Source organism: Giraffa tippelskirchi, chromosome 9, assembly GCF_054371585.1.
Source record: "Giraffa tippelskirchi isolate mGirTip1 chromosome 9, T2T-mGirTip1v1.2.pri, whole genome shotgun sequence".
NCBI lineage: Eukaryota > Metazoa > Chordata > Mammalia > Artiodactyla > Giraffidae > Giraffa > Giraffa tippelskirchi.
Genome location: NC_137283.1, coordinates 54,179,112 through 54,201,350, shown reverse-complemented (window position 1 = coordinate 54,201,350; position 22,239 = coordinate 54,179,112). Strand labels below are relative to the sequence as shown.

At 61.4% G+C, this 22,239-nt stretch overlaps 1 protein-coding gene across 2 annotated transcripts in view; it reads right to left on the bottom strand.

Moving 5' to 3' along the window:
- Nucleotides 1–21,405, bottom strand: part of PLXND1 (plexin D1) — a 48,430-nt gene extending 27,025 nt beyond the window's left edge. For both annotated transcript variants that reach the window (XM_081526262.1, XM_081526263.1), the window contains exons 1-5: nucleotides 19,890–21,405; nucleotides 3,966–4,142; nucleotides 1,064–1,195; nucleotides 734–834; nucleotides 513–642 (exon numbers count right to left, since the gene is read on the bottom strand). In XM_081526262.1, coding sequence (XP_081382388.1) covers nucleotides 513–642; nucleotides 734–834; nucleotides 1,064–1,195; nucleotides 3,966–4,142; nucleotides 19,890–21,218 — 1,869 coding nt within the window. In that variant the 5' untranslated portion in view covers nucleotides 21,219–21,405. The remainder of the gene's footprint in view (nucleotides 1–512; nucleotides 643–733; nucleotides 835–1,063; nucleotides 1,196–3,965; nucleotides 4,143–19,889) is intronic.
- Between the last annotated feature and the right edge of the window lie 834 nt (nucleotides 21,406–22,239).

The following is a 22,239-nucleotide window of genomic DNA, read 5'->3' as shown; positions in this document are numbered from 1 at the left end:
CGCAGCTCCTGTCGGTCATCAGAACCATCATGTGACAGACGAGGATGTCTGCCCCAGAGAAGTCTCTGAGGGCAGGGCTGTGGCGGCGGGGAACGCAAGCCTGTCTGTCCCTCAGTTCCTGCCCCCTGGAATCCCCTGCACCGAGGCTGTCTGCTACAGGCATGCAGGGAGCTGGCTGCGGCAGGCCTAGGCACTCCTGGACACGGATTGTTGGTGGCGCGGGGTGGGGGTGGGGGGAGCGGGGGGCAGCTACTTGAATTCAAATCCCAGTTTGGGCACTCCCTCACTGTATAACCTTGAACAAGTCACTTTACCGCTCTGTGCCTCAGTGTCTCCATCTGTATAATGGGGATGTTAAGAGCACCCAGGCACTGTTTTCATCATCTGCCTTCAAGCCCCTGGGGCACCGCACCCAGGAGGCTCCACTTCTCGGGTCTGGGAGCCAGGTGAAGGCTTGTACTCCACCCGCAGCCCTGAGCCTGGAGCTGGGGTCCTGGCTCCCCCGGACTCACCGGGTACTCCTGGTGCATGTTGATCTCGGCCGGCAGGACGGTCATGGCGGGGCAGCGGCCGGGGCCCTCGCTGGCACTGGTCCAGAAGTGCGGCTGGCTGGAGTTGGCGCAGTCCTGCTGCAGGGTGCACCTGGGGTGCCCGGCACAGGTCAGGATCCAGGGCGGGGGGCGCCCCCACCCCCACGGCCTCCCGGGCCCAGCCTGCGCCCCAGGAGTCTCACCTCGTCTCCAGGGCGCACCAGCCACAGTAGGCGTCGGCCGCGCCCACGCAGTCCCCGCAGGTGGTGTGTGCGGAGCACGCAGCGACCTTCACCCTGGCCATCTGGAGACAGAGGCGGGGGCCCAGCTCAGGAGGAGGGGACGGCAGCCAGGCGAGGGCCGGGAGAGGCTAGGGAAACTGAGGCTGTCAAGGCGTCGGAGGCTTCCCTGCAGGGGCTACGGCAGGCCAGATGGGAGGGGGCGACACTTCCGGGAGGAGCGGCTCAGAGGCAAGGGGGTGGGGGCGGGCTCAGAGCATCCTGGGACCTCGTCAGGCTGAGGCCCGGCCGTACCTGGTGGGACGTCATCAGATACAGGTAACCGGGGTCCGCAGGGTCAAACTGCATCACGTGGTGCACAGGCTCCCCGTAAGCCACCGTCACCACCTTCCGGCTCACCACCTGCATGCTCTCGTTCAGGTTGATCTGGGGGGCCACGGGGGAGGAGGGTGGCCGTCAGGGGATGGGGCGCCAAGAGGGCATCCCCAGGTAGGGGGAGGCTGGGGACCAGCCCTGGGTAGGGGGGCTGCCCCGAGCTTGGGAGTCGCAGCCTTGGCCCCTCCCTCAGGCCCTTCCAGGACTGGCGGTGGGTCTGGCCCCCACACTTTGTCCTCTGTCGTGCCCCCCAGGAATCCCCCCTCCCTGCCCTCACCAGCACGTCCCACCCTGGTATGCACAGGGCCGGGCTCCACAGTTAAGAAAACATTCTCTGGGAGGCTGCGGGCATCATGCCAGGGAGCGGGGATCTGGGTTTGAATTCTGGCCTTGACATTTACAAGCTGCACAGGCCTGAGCTGTCCAAGTCATTTCCCCTCTGTGAGCTAACAGGGCTGAGGACGGTACCCGCCCTGCAGGGCCGTGGGGTGTGCTAGGGAAGAAGCAGGTGAAGTGCTGCTGGGGCCAGGCCCGGGAGAGGCTGCAGGGCCACTGGTCTCACTCCTCCCCTCTCACATGCCCATCTCACAGATGGGGAAACCGAGGCCCAGAGGAGCCAAGGGATTTAGCAAGAGTCCTAAAATGAAGATGCCGCAGGATCACGATGGAGGTCTAGGTCCGTCTGACCCCAGATCCAAGGCTGGGGTCCAATGTCCAGGCAGGAGAAGGACCAAGACTAGCTGGAGTCTGGAAGCTTCTCTGGCTGAGGGCCCCTCTGCACGTCCCCCAGAGACCTGACAAGGCTGGTCAGAGACTCATCAAACTGCTCTTCTCCGTTGATCTCACATTCCATGTTGCCTTGTCAAGGCCTTGTCAAGCTCTGAGCTGGGGCGAGGGGTCTAGATGGCTCCCTGGGGCCTCCAACCACCCAGTCCTCCTCCGTGGGCTCCAAAACCTTTAACAGCTCCTCCTGCTTATGGAATCAATGTGTTCTGGCATTCAAGGCCCTGACAGTCCACGCCATCTTATTCCATCAGCCTCATCTCTAGTCACTAAACCCAACTCAACATCCAGCCCCCGTGTCTTCTCCGTGCTGTGCTCCGGTCTCAAACACCTTCCTCTCCTCCTTGGGCCAGGAACGGTCCTCTCAACATCTTCAGCAAAACAGCCTCCCTGATGCCCCCCACACCCTAAACTGCAATTACTCTCTCCCCAGCCCCTGGGTCACCCCTCATCCCAAGTGGGCTCTTGGCAGAATCTGCCCTGGGCAGCTTGGCCCCCTGCTTCCCCCAGGCATCCAGCAGACATGGTGCCACTCCTTCCAAAGTCTACCGGGCACCTGGCATGCTCTGGGGCCTGGGCTGGGGGCTGTGATCAAAGCCTCAAGCGAGGCGAGAGTGGACAGATGGCCTGGCATGAAGTAGGGTGGTGGGTCCAGAGGTCAGGACTGAGGGCGGGGCAGCCTCTGAGCTGACTGGACTTGGATTCCACCCTGGTTCCTGGTATGGGGGCTTCCCTGGTGGCTCAGCTGGTAAAGAATCCGCCCACAATGTTGGAGACCTGGGTTTGATCCCTGAGTTGGGAAGATTCCCTGGAGAAGGGAGAGGCTACCCACTCCAGTATTCTGGCCTGGAGAAGTCCATGGACTGTACAGTCCATGGGGTCCCAAAGAGTTGGACACGACTGAGCGACTTTCACTTTCACTTTTCACTTTCCCCACTATGTAACTCTGGGGCACTCTGTTCCCCTCGCAGAGCCTCAGTGTCCTCATCTGTGAAATGGGGCTCACAGCTCTGCCTCCCTCAAAGCGACGTGAGAATTAAACGTGAGGATGCCCGTGATGTGCCTGTTGAGGCTAAGTAGACAGTGGTGCCTAATAACTGCAGCTTCATGGGTGGGGGTGGGGGAGACTCCTGGACAGATGGGGAAACTGCCCCAGCTGAGAGGGCAAGAGCCAGGAGCCACATGCAAGTTTCTGACCCTGACCACAAGCCCCACTGTCTGGGGACCCTCAATGGAAGGCTTGAAGGTGGAAAAGGCCCGCTGCCCCTGCTCACACGCCTGCCATCTCCTCCAGGGCTGTCAGCGGCTAGGGTCCCGCGGCTGGGCAGGCTGGGACTCCGACCCCTACTGCTCACCACCAGCCTGCGGCATCTGCCCGGGGGAAGCTAAGAGAATTGGATTACTGGATCTGAATCAATTAGACCAGGGCCTGGTGCAGGTCGGAGTCAGGCCAGAGGGCTAACGCTCTGGACAGGCCGGGGGTGGGAGGTGGCTGGAGGGCCGGTCCATGCCCTCCCCTGGGGCCGCTTAGTAGGGAGACCGACTCCTCTCACCCAGCTCTCGGCATCTCGGGGGCGGGAAGCGTTACCTGCAGAAACCAGTCACCTTGGTTGGGAGCTGAGGCGTCCTCAGAGGCTGGTGGGAGGCATGGAGGAGGAAACGGGGGAGAGGGGAGACCCCCACTTGCCAGGCTGTGGCCTCTCCCACCCGCCGTCAAAGTCCTACAAGAGTCTTGAGAGGCTGAACTTGCAGCCCTTGATGGCTAGGGACACTGAAGCTGGGAGAGAACACGTTCACTGCTCCAGGTCAAACAGCCTGCCAAGTGGCAGAGCTCAGAGACTTGAACACATATCCGCCAGCTTCTAAAGCCTGGTCCTGGAGGTCCCCCGAGATGGGCCCCCCCTAAGCTCTGGTTCCCTCGTCTGCACTACGGGAACTCACTGGCGTGAACCAGAGTGGAAGGAACGAACGTGGAAGATGCTGTCTAACCCGTGGGCCCCCACCCTGCCCCTGCCAAGCACCCCCGGCCTGGCCATACCTTCAGCAGCCGGCCGCTGACCGTGCCCAGGAAGACCACCGTGTAGTTGCCCACACTGGCCACGGCTACGGAGGAGAGGCCCGGCGCTCGGAATACGGGCAAGGCCTTCAGGGGCTGCAGGACGGACAGCGGGTGCTGCAGGTGGGCGGCCCCACAGTCCAGCTGCTCCGGCTGCAGCTGGAAGAGAGAGAGCACATCAGACCACGGCTCCAGAACCTTCTGTGGCTCCCAGTCCCCCATGGCTGGCCGGGACCTCCGGCTTCTACCTCCGCGCTTTTCAAGTCCTGCTCCTGCTCTGTAGGCCCCGCGCTGGGGTCAGGCCCCGACGCAAGCAGGACCACGTCTCCGAGCCCAGGTCAACCCCTGCCCTTGGCTTCAGTCATGGGGCTGCCTCTAGTAGAGGGGTCCGTTCCGGGTATGCAGGAGCTAGACAGGAAGGGTCACGTGAGGGAAGCAAGAAGCCCCAGGGAGGCCAGCCTCTGACCCAACTTACCTGCTGACACCCAAGAGGTGTCCCTCCTGTCTGGCTGGGTCTCCATAGCAACCATGGGGCTTTTCTCCCCCCAGATTCTTGCTCTGACTCCAGCAACCCCCACCGGCCCCAACTTTCCAACAGGTTACTAGACAAAGGTTGACCCCAAACTGAGACCCCAATACACATCCCTTCATCTGCCCACATTACAGACAGGCAAGTTGAGGCCGGGTGTGTCCAAATGCACACTCCTGGCATCCACGTCAGCCCCAACTCAAAGGGGTGGGATGACCTTTTGAAGGTTTCTTCTGCAATTTGCACAAAAATACAACACAGGCCTGGTTGAAGCACCTCTGAGAGGGCGACTGTGCAAATCTACCAGGACGCGGACACAAGGGTGGTTTAGGAGAGTGGATGGTAGGGACGTTCAGGGTGGAGCGCGTCACCCAGCAGGGACGACACCACAGATCTGCACTGATGGTGAAGAAGGACACTGTGGCTGAGAAAACTCACAGGGTGTCATGAGGTCTTTCTGGTAAAACGGGCGCATAAACATTAATAGTCACGACAGCAAAAGTAATACAGGCCATGCTTACTGAGAACTGACCCTGCACCAAGCCTGTGCACTGGTTTGCTGAATCCTGGCCCCGTTCTGAGATCCCGTGTCACAGATGGAGAAACTAAGGCTCAGAGGGGACGTGGCCCACTCCAGGTCACTGGCTGCAATGTCACACCACCCAGACTGAAGCAAGCAGCAGGACTGGCTTTTTACGGCATGGCCTCAGAGAGAAGCTTTCCTCCCTTATCTGTGCTTTCTGCAAGGCAACCGATGTGCCCACATGGGTTTTGTACACAATCTCAGCTAGTGTTCAAAAGCAAACCATAAATACTGGGTCCTTCATTCTTGGAAAAATAAACACAGATGAGCCCTGAGCCCAGAGATGGGAGGGGGCTGGGGAGGGCCCCGGGGCCACAACCCACCACGGGGTGGCCTTCGGCAGGAGAGCTAGGGGTGACCTGGGCAAGTCACTTCACTCCTCTGAGCCTCGGTTTACCAAGCTGTGAAATGGGCACATCTTGGACTTCCCTGGTAAGTCCAGTGGTTGAGAATCTGCCTACCAATGCAGGTGACACAGGTTTGATCCCTAGATTGGGAAGATCCTGGACACTTTGGAGCAACGGAGCCGGTGTCGCCCAACTACTGAGCTTGTGCCCTAGAGCCTGTGCTCTGCAACAAGAGAAGCCACCGCAATGAAAAGCCCCAGCACCGCAACGAGTTTCAGAAAGCCCGCTCACAGGAACAAAGACCCAGCATGGCCAATAAATAAATAACTTTTTAAAAATCTTAAAAAAAAACAACACTGGTACATCTCCAGCGCCTCGCTCACAGACACCTGGATAAGAGAGCTCACTGTGGAGCGCCAGCGTGCAGCGTGGCCCACGGTAAACGTCTCAGAAGTGTGAACTGACACTACCGCTGTTTCAGACGTGATGGTCACTGACATGATTGTTACTAAGAGGAATTTAGGCGTAAATCATGCCTACCTCAAAAGCTTTCTCACCTGGACCCCTGGGACCACCTTAAGACAGCCGACTTTCCATAAAGGAGGCTCTCATGGCTCCTGCTCTCTGGGCTGACTCTGTCCTCAACATTTTCCCCCAGAAAAGAGCTGCCAAATGAGCCCTGTAAAGGTGCAGAGGTCTCCTCTGCTCAAGACCCTCTTTGATGGTTGACGCGATCCTGAGAATAAGCCTCACATCCTAAGCCTCCCTCACACCCCTCCCAGGGGCCTGAGGAGCAGGGGCCTGTCCCTTACCTTCCCCGCACCCCCCCACTCCAGCCACGCAGGCCTCGTCTCTGCCCCTTGGTCCAAGCTGGGTCTTCCCCCAGGGCCTTTGCACGTGCCAGCCCCTCTGCCTCAGATGCCACCGCCCAGACTGTCTTATCACTCTTTGCTCCTCATCTTCCAGCTTGAGACCTACCCTGCCTGATTCATCCTCTGTGTTCATCACTGGGCCCTGGAAGGAGGCTGCCCGCTCCTCTCTCCAGGGCCCACCCCCTGCAATCCCGTGGCTGCAGGGAAGAGGTGAGGCGGTGAGCAGCCAGGAGAGCAGGCACCTGGGTCCCGGACTTTCCATGAGGACGCTTTCCCCAGGGGTTGCATAACTCCTCTTTCCTGAATAGGGATGCGTCATTAAATAAAACGTTGTTCTAAAATTAACATTGTAAACCCTGGCCCAGGGGACACGTGCTTCCTTGAGTTCTGGGAGGGGTTGGGGGGGCAGGAAGGGGGACCTGGGAGGCCCAGGTGACACCTTTGGGGTTTTCCGCGATGGGGGTCCCCAGGCCGGCAGGGTGGGGGGGTCCTGGGAACCACCCGGACCAGGGTGATTTGTGGGCCGGGGCAGCAGAGAGCGCCAGGCAGGGCAGCCTGGGAATCTGACTCTGGCCTGCCCGCCCCAAAGCGCAGAGCCATTAATTCTGCACCGAAGGAATTCTCTAAAAAGCCTTTCCTCTTTTTTTTTTTCTTATCCTAAAAATAAAATTAAAAAAAAAAAGTTTAAAGGAGAAGTCACCCGTTGGCTGCTCTGCGAGATCTGTGATCTGAGGGAGAAGGTGGCTCCCCAGCCGCCAGGGGAAATCACAAGACTTCAACTGCCTCAAAAACGGAAGCTGGACACACACGTCAACTGGGCAGGCGGGAGAGGCCTCCACTCTTGGGGGGATACAGCCCGGGAAAGGGGGACAGTGGGCTCCGGGGACCTGGCGGCCGGCCCCCGAGTGTGGCCTCAGTCGAACTTGGTCTCCAGGGGCGGCAGTCAGCTCCAAGGTCCAAAATACCGCCTGCCCTGACCCTGTGACACGGCCTGAAATTCCTCCATCAGCACCGGCCCGCCTTCAAGTCTCACTCGGCCTTGGTCTTTCACAACACGAATTCCTCCGGGCGCAGGGGGCGGGCTGGGCGCCCACAGCGGCCTCCCCCAACCCACGGGGGCCACCTTCCTAGCACAGGACTGGCCAGCCCCTCCCTGGCTCCTGACCGCCCCGGGTCAAGCTGGCAGCCAAGGCCTGGATGAGCTGGCCCCTGCCGGCTGCTCCGGCCTGGAGTCTCACTTCTCTCTCTGCCTCGCCCCTGGTTCCCACCACACTAATCTCTGCCCTTTCTTAAATGCTTTCCTCCCAGGGCGGCTGAACCTTCATCATGCTGTTCGTTCAGCAACCAACACCCTTCCCAAACCTCTGAGCCCCAGGGACTCCTCCTTGGCCCTCTAGTCCCCCTCATCCTGACCCTTGCCATTCCCTTTGCCGGGTGTGCTCAGGCAAGCTTTCAGCCCGCCTTCAAGATGCAGCTCCAAAAAAAAAAAAACACCTCTCCCCTTCTCTGTGCTGCTCACCACTTTGATTTCTCCATGAGCTCCTTTAGGGCAGAGACTGCTCTGGGTTTAACTAAAGAAAGGAAACTAATTTTGACTAAAGTGTGAATGACTGTATTCAGATTCTTCTTTGCCAAGCAGAAATACTGAGAACAACACCGCCCATGCTGGGTGCTGGTGAACTGAAGGAAAAACAGGAGTCAACTGTATGTTGACAGTGTGTGTGGCAACACAGGTCTTCAGGGCCAGGCAGCACCTGGCTGCTACTTCTGGTTCCTCTGAGAACCTCAGTTTATCCCTCTCAAAAATGGGATGAGCAGCAGGCGGCTGCTGGTCTCAGCTCTTTTCCAGGAGAGTAGAATACTCCCTCCCTTCCCAGGCTGGCTGCCTCCCGGGGCCAAAGCTCAGCTCTGCCCACTCTCACATTAGAGCTCTGACATATTGATTGCACTACCAACTGTAATTGTGTTGACTTTCTCTCCTGAGGAAGCCAGTGGAACAAGAGCGTCCAGAGCCTGCTTCTCAGGCCTCCCACCTCCTGCCCGCAGACCCCACCAAGCCTCAGCTCCATGGCAGGTGACTCTGAGGAGGATGAGGCGTCAACAGCCGACTACAAGCCCCAGTGGTTCCGCCTCCAGTGTAGACGACACCGGCTGTGGGGCCTCTGTGTCTGGGAAGTGGGGGGCCCCTTCCTGCCTCGAGGTTTTTGATTGCTATCGAACCCTGACCCCGGGAAGGTGAGGTTTCACTGCCGAGGAGCTGAAAGAACACAATCACTTTGGAGTGTGAAGAGCAGATGGCAGGGCGACCTGCGCTCATCACATGGGGCTGGGGGCTGGACTGAGACACCTCTAACTCTGACACAGCAGCCAGAAGGAACCTTCACAACTGCAAAGCACTATATGTAACGTGCGTCACTGCTTCAGTCGTGTCCGACTCTTTGCAACTCCATGTACTATAGCCCACCAGGCTCCTCTGTCCATGGGATTCTCCAGGCAAGAACACTGAAGCGGGTTGCCATGCCCTCCTCCAAGGGATCATCGCAATCCAGGGATCAAACCTGCGTCTCTTATGTCTCCTGCATTGGCAGGCGGGTTCTTTACCACTAGCACCACCTGGGAAGCCCAAGGGAAGGGTATGCAGGAACTATCTGTACTGTCTTTATAACTTCCTGTAAACCTAAAGTTATTCCAAACTAAAAAGTTGTTAAAGAAAAAAAAAAAAATGGGACGTCCCTGGTGGTCTACTGGTTCAGAACCCACCTTGCAATGCAGAGGACGCAGGTTCAATCCCTGGTCAGGGAAGTAAGATACCACATGCTGCAAAGCAGCTAAGCCCACACACTGCAACTGCTGAGTCTAAGTACCACAACTATAGAGTCCGTGTGTTGCAACAAAACATCCCGCATGATGCAAGAAAGATCCCATGTGCTGTGACTAAGACCCGATGCAGACGAATAACTAAATCAGTTTTTTAAAAAATGCAGGGACCTTCCTGGTGGTCCAGTGGTTAAGACTCTGAGCTCCCACTGCAGGCGGCATGAGTTCGATCCCTGGTCAGGGCACTAAAATCCCACGTACCCAGCTGCGTGGCCATCAGAAAAAAAATGAAAAAGTGCAAAGCAAGTGCTGCCCCTCCCACAGCTCTACAGCCTTCAATGGCTCCCCAGTGCCCTCAACATAAACCCAAACTTTGCTCCCGGGCCCTCAAGACCCTGGTGCACCTGGCCTGCCCCTCTGTGGCTCCCCTCAACCCCTGTCCCGGTGGCTCCTTCTCCCTCAGCATGGACAGGAAAGGCGGGGCTGGGAGGGTGTGCTGAAGACAGGACTGGAGAAGCAGAGGCCTGCAGGGCCCACCAGGGTGGCAGTGGGGGTCCAGTACTCTCGCCTGGAGAAGTCTACGGACAGAGGACCTTGGCGGGCTACAGTCCATGGGGTTGCAAAGAGTTGGACACGACTGAGCAACTAACACACACACAGCCTCAAAACGCAGGCCTAGAAACAGGGCGCTCACTGAGCTCTGCTTCCCGCAGAGCTCAGGTGAGCAACCTCTCTCCCAAGCTTCCTCCGAAGCTCTGAGGTTAAAGGGGAAGGGTCCCTGAGGGGTCCAAGGGCACAGCTCAGCTCCAGTTTTGAAGCCACCGCTGTGACCCTCAAACCCAAACTCCTCCCAACCCTGTCAGCCTGCAAGGCCTCCCGGGACATGACCCCACTGAGTGACCCTCCACAGAGGGTAAACTGAGGCATGGAAAACCTGGGCTACTGTGTGCGGGTCCTGGGAGGGGGAAGGACAGACCCAGCTCTGGGGAGGCTGGGTGGGGGGCTCTCTGGCAACAGCCCCCACACCAAGGAGGAGGCTGCCTGCTGCCAAGAAAGGAAATACCAGTACCTCCCCATTGGGGGTCAAGATGCTCACTTCCTGGCGGGGGATGTGCAGGGCAGGGTGGGAGAAGACGGCCAACCAGGCCAGAGGACAACAAGTCAGTCAGGGGGCCTGGCTCTGAGCCCAGGTGGGGGGAAGTTGGGGAAACTGAGGCACGAGGGGGCAGAGGCTTCCTTAGGACACACGGCGCAGTCATTCCTGACCTGGCCTGAATCAGGCAGGAAAAACCGACCAATGGCAACGGGCACGACAGCTTGCACACACCCTTCCAAGCTTCCAAGAGGCCTGCCTCGGCCTCCCTGAGCCCCTGACCTCTGGAGCAGCAGGGTCACCCAGGCACCACCTGGAAGGGCTAAGTGGATCAGCCAGCCAGGCTGCCCTCAGCACTACGTGTCCACTCACTCGCACTGGGCACCCGTGACCTGCCAGTCTGGAGGGACAGCCCCAGGCGAGGGCCAGACGCCGGGCCACACTGCCGACCTGCCGTGTGCGGGGGCCGAGCACACCCACTCCTGGAGTGTTCCCATTTAACAGGCAGAGAAACTGAGGCTCCTGAAGTGCCAAGTCTCTCAACTCACTGTGGGCTGCCCCATCCTCACTGAGCCTCAGAGTCCTCATCTGTGAAATGGGGACAGGACCTGCACCCACCACAGAAGCTCAGCTCACAGCAGCCCCCAATCCTCGGGGGGCTACAACATTCCCAATTAGTTCTGCAGGCCGCCAAGCAGAGACCAGGGACGCCCAAGGATAGCAGGGCCCCCCCCAGGAGCAGCCGCTCCCCTGCTCCCCAAAGTCGACCATCAGAGGCTGGACCATCCACGCCGCTCTCGCCCGGGGCCTGCCTGGGAACTGCCGCCGCGGCCGCTGACTCAAGCAGCCCTTGTTTTGTTAGCTGGACGCCCCCCGCCCCCCCGGACACCCAGCTCCCCCTTCTCGAAGCTGTTTCTCATTCCAGCTCAGCCTGGCCGCGTTTCCAGCCCTCCCCCTGGGTCCCGGAGGAGCCCAGAATGGGATGGGCAGCCAGGACTCAGGCCAGGGGGGCGGGGGCGGGGGCTTGCGGGGTTGGAGTTGGGGTGGATGCTTCGTCAGTGGGGGTGGGGCAGCTCCTCGCCCTGGGGGGGACGGGTTTGGGTCCCCACTCCTTCCCCTGAAGGGACACGGGCCAGGAGGAGCTGGGAGCAGCTGTCTCTCCTGGGGACCGCTGGGCCCTCCTTCTCCAGGGGCTGAACTCACACCCTCCTACCCATCCCCCGGGGTGCTGGCCTGGGTCCCAGAGTCATCTTACAACGGCTTGTGACCGCAGCCCAGGGCGGGGGGTGTTGCCCTGAGCAAACATCTCTGGGCCGGGTCCCATGTGCTGGAGACACGGAGACATGTCCCTTCTCTCTAGCTGCCAGCATCCTAGTCCAGGGACCGACCCTCAGCAGGGAAGGGACAGCTGTACAATTACAGCGACACAGTAGCGCCAGTAACACAACAATAAAAAGCAGTGATGGTTTCCTGCGTGCAGAGACTTCTGTCCGGAGAACCTCATGGAACCCTCACCAGATCCTCATGTGCTACTACTGCTCCTTTACAGCAAACGAAGCTGAGGCACAGTGAGGTCAAGTGACTTGCCCTGGGTCACACAGCCAGAAGAGCCGGATGTGAGCCTCACACCTAGGCAGGCTGGCTCCCGAACCCCACAGTCCCGCCACCCCCTGCTCTGTTGGGGTCCACCAACAGCTGCTGGGAATTTGGTCGCTTTGGAGCTGGAAAGGCCCTGGATTGTGAGCTGGGGAAACGGGCCCATCAAGGAGCTGGCCACCTCCAGAGGCTCCACTGCCTCCATCACAGACGGTGGAGGGCTCTGAGAGGGGCTGGGGGCGGAGGTGGGCGCCGATGGTGGCTGAGTTCCGTTCCCGGCCCGGCCTGTGCTTCAAGGACTCTGCCCACGGCCCGCCCCCCCCATTATTTACAGATCAGAGCAGAAAGCGCTCCGTGATTAACGCCCCACCAGGGCCTCATGGGGCCTCGTAATGGAGCTGCGAGCTTCCTCCCTCCCCCAGCGTGTGATTTATTGCGTTTCAGGGTGACGGATGGTGGACGGGGCGGGGCGAGCCTCGCTGGCCCAGCCGATTGCAGGGGCACTGGCATCGCACCGGGGACACGGGGCAGCTGGAGAGAGTGGGAGGCGCGGGGTCCTTCCAGGCGGCCTGCTGGGCTCGGCCCTGGCCCAACACAGGCTTTGGAGAGAAGGAAAGCGGCTGAGCTCTGGGGGCAGCCGGGACCCACAACCACGCGGCCGGCGCCAGGAGACTTCCCAGACCTGTGCCCACGCGCGGGGACCAGCTAGTTTCCATGGTGACCCCCACGCCACTGGCAGAGCCAGAGGGGCCCTCGGGAGTCACCTGGTCCAGCCCCAGTGGGGGCTCCTGCCGGCTCCAGGCAGGACTGACGCAGGGCCGGCAGCCCTGGGTCTGCTCCAGAGCCAGACCGCCTGTGTCTCACTCTTTCCCCAAGGCCTTGCTGGCTCCCCGCAGCCCACAGGACAGCGTCCAGACCCTTGGCCTGCACCCCAGGCCTCACAGACTTCTCAGCTTCATCTCTGCCTGCTACCCAAGCCATGTTCTACTGCATCTCTGGACCTCTGCCCCAGCCATGTCCTCTGCCTGGAAGGCCTCCCCCAGCCCTATCCGTCAAAGCCTCTGCTGCAATACCCCCTCCTCCAGGAAGCCCTCCCTGACTCCCTTAGACAAGGCTGGTCAGCGTGCAGCTCTGGCTTGGACGTTCTACCTCCTGTCTTGATCTCCTCCCCGACCATCTGGGGGCTCCTGGAGGGCAGGGGTTGATTCATCTCTCTTGAGGGGCTGCCGGATAACAGAGCTGAGCCCCCCTCCCCGCCACACTCCAGGGCACCCTCCACTAGGAGCACAGACAGGCAGGGCACGTTGCCTAGGAGGTCTGGGCTCTGGTGGGCGAAGGTGGAGATGGCTGTGGTCGTGAGGACCTGGTCCCAGCCTGGGACCGTGCTGGGCATGGGACTCGACAGTTCCGCTGGCCCCATTGGGAAGTTCTCGCTAGATCCCCAGCAGGGGAAGGACGTCCCTGGGTCTCACTCAGTTCCTGCACCTTCAAGAGGGACACACCCACCCCTTCCCACCGTGACCTTGATGGCCTCTGCGGCTCACACCCATCAGGTCAGCATTTTCAGAGGAAACAAGAAGGGAAGGTGATGAGCACGGGCTCGGAAACCCAACACCTGCTCCACCACTGTGTGACCTCAGGCAAGTCACTGACCCTCTCTGGGCCTCTGTTTTCCCTTTCTGTAGCCTGGGGTTAACGCTAACCCCATTCTGTTTCTTGAAGGGTTAAAAGATAAACATCGCGTGCAATTTGGCAAAGTGCCCAACAGAGAATAAGTTCCCAGGAAGCAACAATAATAAGATAATAATAACGATGCTGCTGCTGATGGGGTGGTTCTGGTGGCAGAGTGAGGGCTTTCCGGCCACCCCGCAGCCCAGTTCAGACTGGGAAACCGGGCCCAGAAAGGGGAAGGGATCCCTCAGGCTCCTCTTCTGTACAAACTGTGTCTGCCCTCTACCCTCTGGCAACCAGAACCTGGAATCTGGCCTGCTTCCTTCATCTCCATGAAAACCAGCAGCCACGGCAGCGGGCAAATCAAGATTCCCGCAGAGGGAGATTCTGCAGGGCCCGAGCCGATGCAAGCACGGCCTCCGCTGGACTCTAGCAGCCCTGTTCTCATCGACGGCCGAGCCCACTTTACAGATAGGGGAATACAGGCCCGGAGGAGGGGAGGGACTAGCTGGAGGCCACAGGGAGGAGGCGCAGAGACAGGCTTTGCATCCAGGGAGTTGGCACCAGGGTCCAGCCCTGACCTGCCCGCCGCTCTGGGCGTGCCTGGGGCAGCAACACACCCTCCACCTTCCTAGTGAAGCACTGCCCTGCCCTGGGACACAGCACCGTCCGGGGCTGCGGTCAGGGCTGAAAGCAACTGTCAGGTCACTCAAACCGACCACACCTCTTACTCACACACCTGAAGGGCCAGGGCTAACAACCCCCTTCTCAGAGATGAGTGTCCCTAGGCGCCTTTCCTGCCGCCCTGACCTCCTCAGGAGACCCAATCAGCAGCCCCCAGCCCCCCACCTTGTGGCCTGGCCTCTGCAGACGTCCTCGCCAGCCTCACACTGCTCAGGAACTGAGTCACTGCAGCGGCAGCTCCCAGCTTCCATCCGGGGAGGTGCTGTCACAGAGGGCATTTCATGTCAATACAGAGGCCGTCCCAAATCTCCCTGGGGTTGGGGAGGGGCGGTAACTGCAGACCTGCAGCTGAGAGCCCACAGCTAACACGGGAGGACATCCACCGCAGACTCCAGAGCCAGCCAGCGAGCCAGCCAGTCTGCAGACCCTATTCTGTTAACCAGCTGTATGAGACACTGGGCCTCAGTTTTCCCATCTGTAAAGTGGGGATAACAGCACTCCCTGCCTCACAGGCTCCTGGAGGCAGGTGTTGTGAGAACAAACACACTGGTGCCTCTGAAGGGCCCGCAGAGCTTTCTTCTCAGAACCGGGAACGCAGCTGTGGTTCCTATTCAGCCCCAGAGAGCCATCCACACGCCCCTCAGGCCCACCAGACACTGCCTGCACCATCAATAGCAGTGGTGATGCCAGGCCTGGTTTATCTTGGCCTGTGCCTCCCGCCAGGGAGCTTGGCCTGGGGGGCACCCGACACTCCCCTCTCTCCCCACCACCCCACACCCCGCTCACCTGCAGAGCCTGGTTTGGCCCCATCTCCTCCCGCCTCTGAGCAGTCCCTGCCCCAGTGGCTGTTCCACACACTGAGCACACTTTTCCTGGAGGTATTTCTCTTCTCCTGGTGCCAGTACCTCCTCCTGCCATGGCCTGGGTGCTCCATGTGAGATTTCAGTTCAGGAGGAGGCACTGTTCCGTTTGACCAGGAGAACGCGTGAGACCCAGAGAAGGTAAATGACTCACCCTGGGTCACACAGCTGACGGGCAGGAGGAAAAAAGACTCACCATCAGCTTTACCCTCGTGTACCTGGCAGTCAAGACTGATGATGTGCCAATGGGCAGAGAGGTATGGTAACCATCTCCTGGCCCAGGAACCCGTCTGTCTTCCTAGGCTAAAAGGTCATTCTGCCAACCCCGCTGGAACCCCCATCCTAAGTCCCACCTGGTATCTCTGCTCATACCCTTGACCACAGGGAGCTCACCCCCAGCCTCCAGCCCAACTCCAAATGGAAAGCCATCTTGCAAGCTTATCTCCCTCCACCTCCACCCTGCATTTCAGCCCCTAAATCGGTTCAGAAAACGCCTTCTTGACGACGGGCACCCACCCACTGCATGCCAGTTTAAAACCGCCTGAGCGTTTTTTTTCCACCTTTACTATAAAAAGACACCTTGAAAATGCAACATTGACATTTCCCTGTTGGTTTTCTTTTTGACTTAAAAACAGAACCTTTCAGTCATTGAAAGGTTGAAGGGAAAGACCCAGGGAAGGGAGCCAGACTCAGCCTGCCCTCGCTGTGCTGGGTGGCTCTGTGCCTCAGTTTCCCCACTGACAGCACGAGGCAACCTGCTGTCCCACTTTCAAACCGCATTCACAAACTAAGGGAAGGGATCCGATCTACACTCGATGGAGGCTCATTCCCTCCTGCACTTTCTCAAAATAGTCCAAAGGCCCAAATACGCCCAAAGCAATCAGGGACAAAGCTGAGGACCTCTGAAGCCTGGAGGCCAAGGTTCCCCACCTCTTCGTTGTCTTCAAGGTGGTGGGCAAGGGTCAGAGACTGCCAGGGGAGGAGCCAGAATGTCCGAGGCCACCCCGACCGGGGCTCTGGACTTCCAGGCCCCGAACGAAAGAGCACGAGGGTCAGGTAGCCAGAAGCCTGGAGAAGCCACTCAGCTTGGGGGTCAGACATCCCTGGAGAGGAGACGGGAGAACTGGGTCCTGGCCCCCGTGGTCAGCCCCACCGAGACCCCCTGTTGCTGCAGCAGTCAGGCCCAAGGGGGTTGGGAGGCAGACGGATTCCAGGCCCCTGGTACTCACCCCCGCCCCTGACCAAACTCACTCTCTCCCCAGAGGCACCCGTCACATCCCCTACCCCGCTTTCCACCCCAGCACCGGCCTGGACGGAGCAGCTCCCTCCTCCATCCTGTCTGTCCCCACCTCTGGGGCTGCATCCCCGGCAATGTGGCTGCCCCCACGGCTGCCCCCAACGTCTGCCACAGGGCTCACCACACAGTAGGTGCTCAAGAAATACGTGCAAATGCAGGAGGGACTCACTTGCCTGCAAGATGGCACCAGCCTCCTTCCTTCTCGCCCTGCTTCTCCTCTGTCCTTCTCAACTAGCAACTTTCCAAACTAGCTCCGTTAAAAATAACCCCAGTAACTGCAAGCACCTGTGCCGGGCACGCTGCTAGAAGCCTCACCTGTGGCATCTTATTTAATCCTGCCGCAGTCCTGGAAGGGTGGTACTTTTGTTATCGCTCCCATTCTACAGATGAGAAAACTGAGGTGCTCCTTCAAAGCGGATGCTCTGGCTGAAGCCCTTTGAGCCCCCCACTCCCCCACCCCGAGTCCCCAGGACATAGCCACGCTGAGGGCAGGCCCACCCGCCTCCCCCAACCCAGCTCACACTTCCCAATCCCCACCCCTGGTGCACTGATCACCCTGCACGGCCCCAGCCCGCCTTGCCGCTCCAGGCCCCTGGACCTGTGACCCTTGGCCTGGACCCCTTCCTTCTTCTCCTGCCATCTTCAGGAGCCCAACTCCTGTTCACCCACCCACCTGCGCGTTGACACCACCCTCCCCAGAGGCCTGGAGGCCCCTCTCTGCACTCCTCCATCACAGTGCCCACGCCCTGGCCACGTGTCTGGCCCTCCGCTCGCCTAACACAGTCCCCGAGAGCAGAGGGTGAGGGAGCCACTACTGGTCCCCAGCGCACAGCAACACCGCAGGAACTTAGGAAATGTCTACTGCGTCTTCAGGGTTGCAGAATAAGCCAGCAGAGGTCACTGGTTGACATCCAGGACTAAGCTCAGATGTGCTACTAACACCCCAGGGGTAGTAATAACTGCAACAGCACACATCTACTAGGTGCCCTCTATGCGCTGGGCACCGAAAATTAACTCATTCCGTCTTATCAATCCTTAGAGATAAGGACTGATAGTTGGACGGCATCACCGATTTGATGGACGTGAGTTTGAGTAAACTCCGGGAGTTGGTGATGGACAGGGAGGCCTGGAGTGCTGCAGTCCGTGAGGTCGCAAAGAGTCGGACACGACTGAGCAACTGAACTGAACTGAATCCTGGGTGATCTAAGGTCCCCACTTTACAGATGAGGCAACTGAGCCTCAGAGAGGTTAAGCCACTTGTCAGGGTCACACAGCTGGGAAGCAAAAGAGCAGGATTTAACCGAGGGTGTGAAGTCCAAATCCTTAGCTTGTAAGGGGGGAGCGGGCAAGAATAACCACTGCCCTTCCCACCCAGCCCCACACCCCCCGGGGCTAGAGGTCTCAACCTGGGACCCTGCACGCATCTGGGAACGACCCTGGCCTGTGTCCGCAGCTGGGCACGGGAAAGGGAGAGGGGTGTGGAGGACACAGGAATAGTGCCAGGCAGGGCCAGGAATCAGCCCCACTCTGGGGTGGTGAGGAGGCCCTGGGCCACTCTGTCGCTGGGGCGGTGTCCTTGCAGAGGCCCTGCCCCCCCAGGAAAGGGAAGCCCCAGCCCCCTGCAGCAGAGTGAGTCACGGCCGCAGGCCAGGCCAGGCTGGGGACGGACACCGTGGGAACCAGGGCGGCTCCTGCCAGAGGGGGAAGGGACGCTGCGGCCTAAGGAATCCCACAGATGGCCTCACACCGCTGCCCAGCCGGCCGCGCAGGCCTGGAAAGGTCCTTCCAACAGGGTCTCCCCTCCGGAAAGCAAGGAGACTCCCCATTCCCCTCCTGCGGCTCTGAGACCCACCCCGGACACAAAGCTTGTGTCCCACAGCCCGGTGGAGCGCAAGGGTCTGGGGAGGGGAAGAGTGGATTTCCCGAGCACAGCGCTGGGTGGCCGTCCGCTCGGTCCGCCCACCCCGCTCACCCACTGTGACCTTCACTTGCAGGGCAGCCGGCCAGCCGGGTGGTGGGCACTGCTGGGGGGCCGGCCCAGCTGCAGCTAAGGAATCTGTGTGTTCTCAAAGCTCCAGTGTTGGGCACACCCACGGAGGGAATAATTCATCTCGTGACCAGCTTGCTGGGCCCTGAGGATCATGGAGAAGGGATGGGGTAGGGCCCCAGGGAGGGCTCTTTCGCGTCATTTCAGGGAAGGCTGAGTTCTGCACTTGGAGAAGTTGAGGCTTCCAAGGGGAGTGGCCGAGAGTCCCCTGACTCAGCTGGGGATGAAGAACGGGAAAAGGCACAGGGGTCCACCTCCAGGGCCCCCTGAAGAAGGGACCCCTTGCTGGCTCGCTTCCTTGAGAACCACACAGTTCCCTCCAGCACCCCTGTGTCACGTACACCCCGAGATCAATGCAGGCATCCATTCCCCAGCCTGGACACCCCCTCGCCCCTGCCCAGCCCAGGCCCAGATGCCTGGGCCGCATCCCCCCAGCTGCTGGGGTACCTGGCCCTCCCCCTTCCCTCCAGCTCCCCACTCAGGCGCTGCACACAGTCCTGCTCGCCTCCCACCTCCTGCCCCTCCTGGAGCGGCAGCTCCCCACCCCAGCCACCCGATTCCTCAGACACAGGCACACACTCTGAGCTCCACGTCTGTAAAGCAGCAGAGGCGCGACAGCACTCGGATGCCGCGGCCACACAGCCTGAACCCAGGTCCTGCCTCTGCTCCTCCTGAGCTGTGTGATCTTCAGCAAGCTACTTAACGTCTCTGGGCCTCAGTTGCTTCATCTGTAAAATGGGGATGGGAACAGAGCCCACTTAAGAGGACTACTGTGAACGCAGAGTCACGCTCTTGTGATGAGCTCAGCAGGCAAAACCCCACGCCAGGTGCGTGCCGAACGCTCAGTGAAGGCGTGCTGCTGCCAACCAGCAGCCTCCCTGGGGCACCGATGGGTTCCCAAATGCCAGGGTCCCCGTGCTGCCCACACTTGACTGCCTCCACTCAGTGACACACGGGTCTGGGGCCCTGGCACACATCTGCCAACTCCCAAAGGTGGCTCTAAGGGGCCCACACAGCTGGCCCTGAGCACATCTTGGGCAGACACGGCACTCACGTGATGTGCCCTCCGCCCACTGCTACGCCCCTCACTTGCATACCTAGCTCTCTTTCGAAGACGTCTTCCAGATACCTCTTCGGAAGATATGCCCCTCTGGCTCTCGCCAGCGCACACCTGGGCACTCACCCACAACCAAATTGGCCCTGCACACCTACACACGTGCACCTGTAAGGGAGCACGCCTATGGACTGCCCAATGGGCTCACACCATATTCAGGCCAATGCCCCCCACCTAGGCTGACACTTGTATCCTCCGGTCAACACCTAGGTCTCAGGTGTTGCAAAAGCACCTGGGGCTCAGAGTTCACACTTGGGTCCCCATACACGCATATCTGGGTCGGGGCACGCTCACAAGTGGGACTCGTTCGGCGGCACAACCTGCCCGGTTACCCGCACGCTCTCCCGCCGGCCCCCTGGGAAAGTCCCCCGAACCCCGGCGGCCTGGGCGTCCTACCTGGATGTTGCGCTTGCGCTCGCAGGCCGGCCCGGTGCCCTGCACCACGCTGTCGAGCACCGCCACCACGTCGGGTGCAGGATCCACGAAGCAGGCGGTGCGCGCGGCGCGGATCGCGGCTTGCACGTCGGCGAAGCGAAAGGCGCAGAGCGCGGCGGGAGCCGCGCGGGCCGCCGGGGTCCCCTGCGGCCGCTCGAAGACCGCGAAGAGCAGCTCGCGCGTGGGGAAGACCGACACCAGGCGGCTATAGAGGTCGCCACGGCCCGCGCCGCCCGCGCACTGCAAGCCCAGCTGGATGTAGGACTCCGTGAGCTTCTTGGCGTCGCCGCCGGCGCCGCGGGGCAGGCAGATGCGCGCCAGCAGGCTCCGCGACTGGCTCTCCTTGTCGCCCGCGCGCGCCTCGCTGTTGAGCGCCAGGTACGCGTAGGTCTGCGCGCCGGGTCGCGGGTCGGGAGGGTGCAGGAAGGCGCGGACGAAGCCCAGCTTGTGCTGCTCCTTGGCGCCCTGCTTGATCTTGAGAATGTTGTCGTCGGAGGGGTTGAGGTCGAAGGTGAAGAGCTTGGCCAGGTCGCCGCGCGCGTCCAGGGAGCGGATGGCGATCTCGGGCGTGTTCTCGAAGCGGTGGTCCTCCAGGCTGCGGTTGCGCGGGAAGAAGGCGCTGCCGTAGCCCGTGTACGTGGCGCCCACGAGCAGGCGGCTGCCCCCGGCGCCGGCCGCCGGCGGCAGGAGCAGCCCCACGGTGGACGCGTTGGGGTGGTTGGCCGCCACGTTCAGCATGCTGGGGAACACCGTGACGGGCGCGGCGGGCGGCGCGGCGGGCGGGAAGGGCACGGCCACCGCCGAGATGTTGCCCCGCCGCCGCAGCTGGCAGAAGCCCTGGTAGATGGAGCCGCACACGACCACCAGGCCCTGGCCCGGGTCCAGCTGCAGGATCTTGTTGTAGTTGTCGGTGAGGCGCCGCGGGTGCTCGCACGAGGCCTGCGGGAGCTGCGGGGCGTGACACAGCGGGCTGTCGGCCACCGGGCCCACGGCCGCCTCGGCTTCCAGGCTCAGGTTAGCGCCCGATAGCTGGTAGAGGCGGTTGACGGCCGCCAAGTACACGGTCCCCGCCGCGCCGTCCAGGGCGAAGTTGTTGGTGGGCGTGGGCGAGGGGAACCGGCGCTGGATCTCCAGGGCGCCGATCCGCGCCGCCCCCAGGAGCAGCCCCCAAAGAAGCAGCAGCGGCGGCGGCGGCCACTGCGGGGCCCGGAATGGCGGGCGCGGCGGCAGGGGGCTGGCCGCGGCGGCCCGGGCGCTAAGGGGTGCGCCGCCCGCGGCGCGACGAGCCATCCGGGCGTGCGCGGGCTGCGCGGCACGGCGAGTGCATGGGGCGCGGCGCGGCCGGGAGCCGGGAGCCCGGAGGCGGCAGGAGGCAGGGGGCGGGCCCGGGCCGCGAGGCGCGCTTCCTGCCCGCGCCAGCCAGCCAGCCGCCCCCGGCCCCGGCGCCCCGGCCCGGCTCCGTCGCTCCGCGCAACTCGGGGGCGGGGCGGGGGCGGCTCCGCCGCGGACACGCCCTCTGGCCCCGCCCCCGCCGCGCCCCGCCCGGCCGCGCCCCGCCTCCCGGGCCCCCTCCCGCACGCACCCCGGGTCCCCCCGCCCTTGGCGGCCCGGGGCCTCGCCCCACCGGGCCCCGCTCGGCTGTCGGTGGGTTGGATGCCACGCGCCCTCCACGACCCTCTCGCGCGGCACCCGGAGCTGCCCAGCCTCCGTCGCCGGTTGCTTGAGTTCCTTCCCCCTCTTGGCTGCCTTGGCCTGTCTCTCGCGCTTTATTTTTCCTTCCTCTTTTCTCCCATCTCTTTCTCTGTATCTGTCTTTCTCGCTCCACGTCTCTCGGCGTCTCCCTGTCTCCGCGTGGCCCGCCCCCCACCCCCCACCCCAACTCCGTGCGTGCCGTCTCTCCTTTTCTCCTTCTCTGCTTCACCCACCCTCCTCTTTTCTGTCCTGGTGGCTCCCTCTGCGCCTGCCTCCTCGGCCCGCTGTCTCCCTGGAGCCCTCTGCCCGTTCTCGTCCACCTCTGTCCACCCTCCTCACCCCCGTCCTCCCGGTCTCTCTGCACCTCACACTTCAGTCTTCTTCGCAGGATACTGTCCAGGCCTCAGACCCCAGAGCCTGGGCACCCCCAGGTCAGCTGGGCAGGAGCACCACCCCCTCACATTCCATGATCTCCAGCCCAGAAGGGGCCTTGACCAGTGGCAGGGGCCTGGACTCAAGGGTCAGCACACAGATCAGGGAAAAGCAGAGAGGAACTATTTCAGGACCATGAAGAGCCCAGGGCACCCAGAGGGGGGCCTTGGTCCTGGGGCGGGGTGGG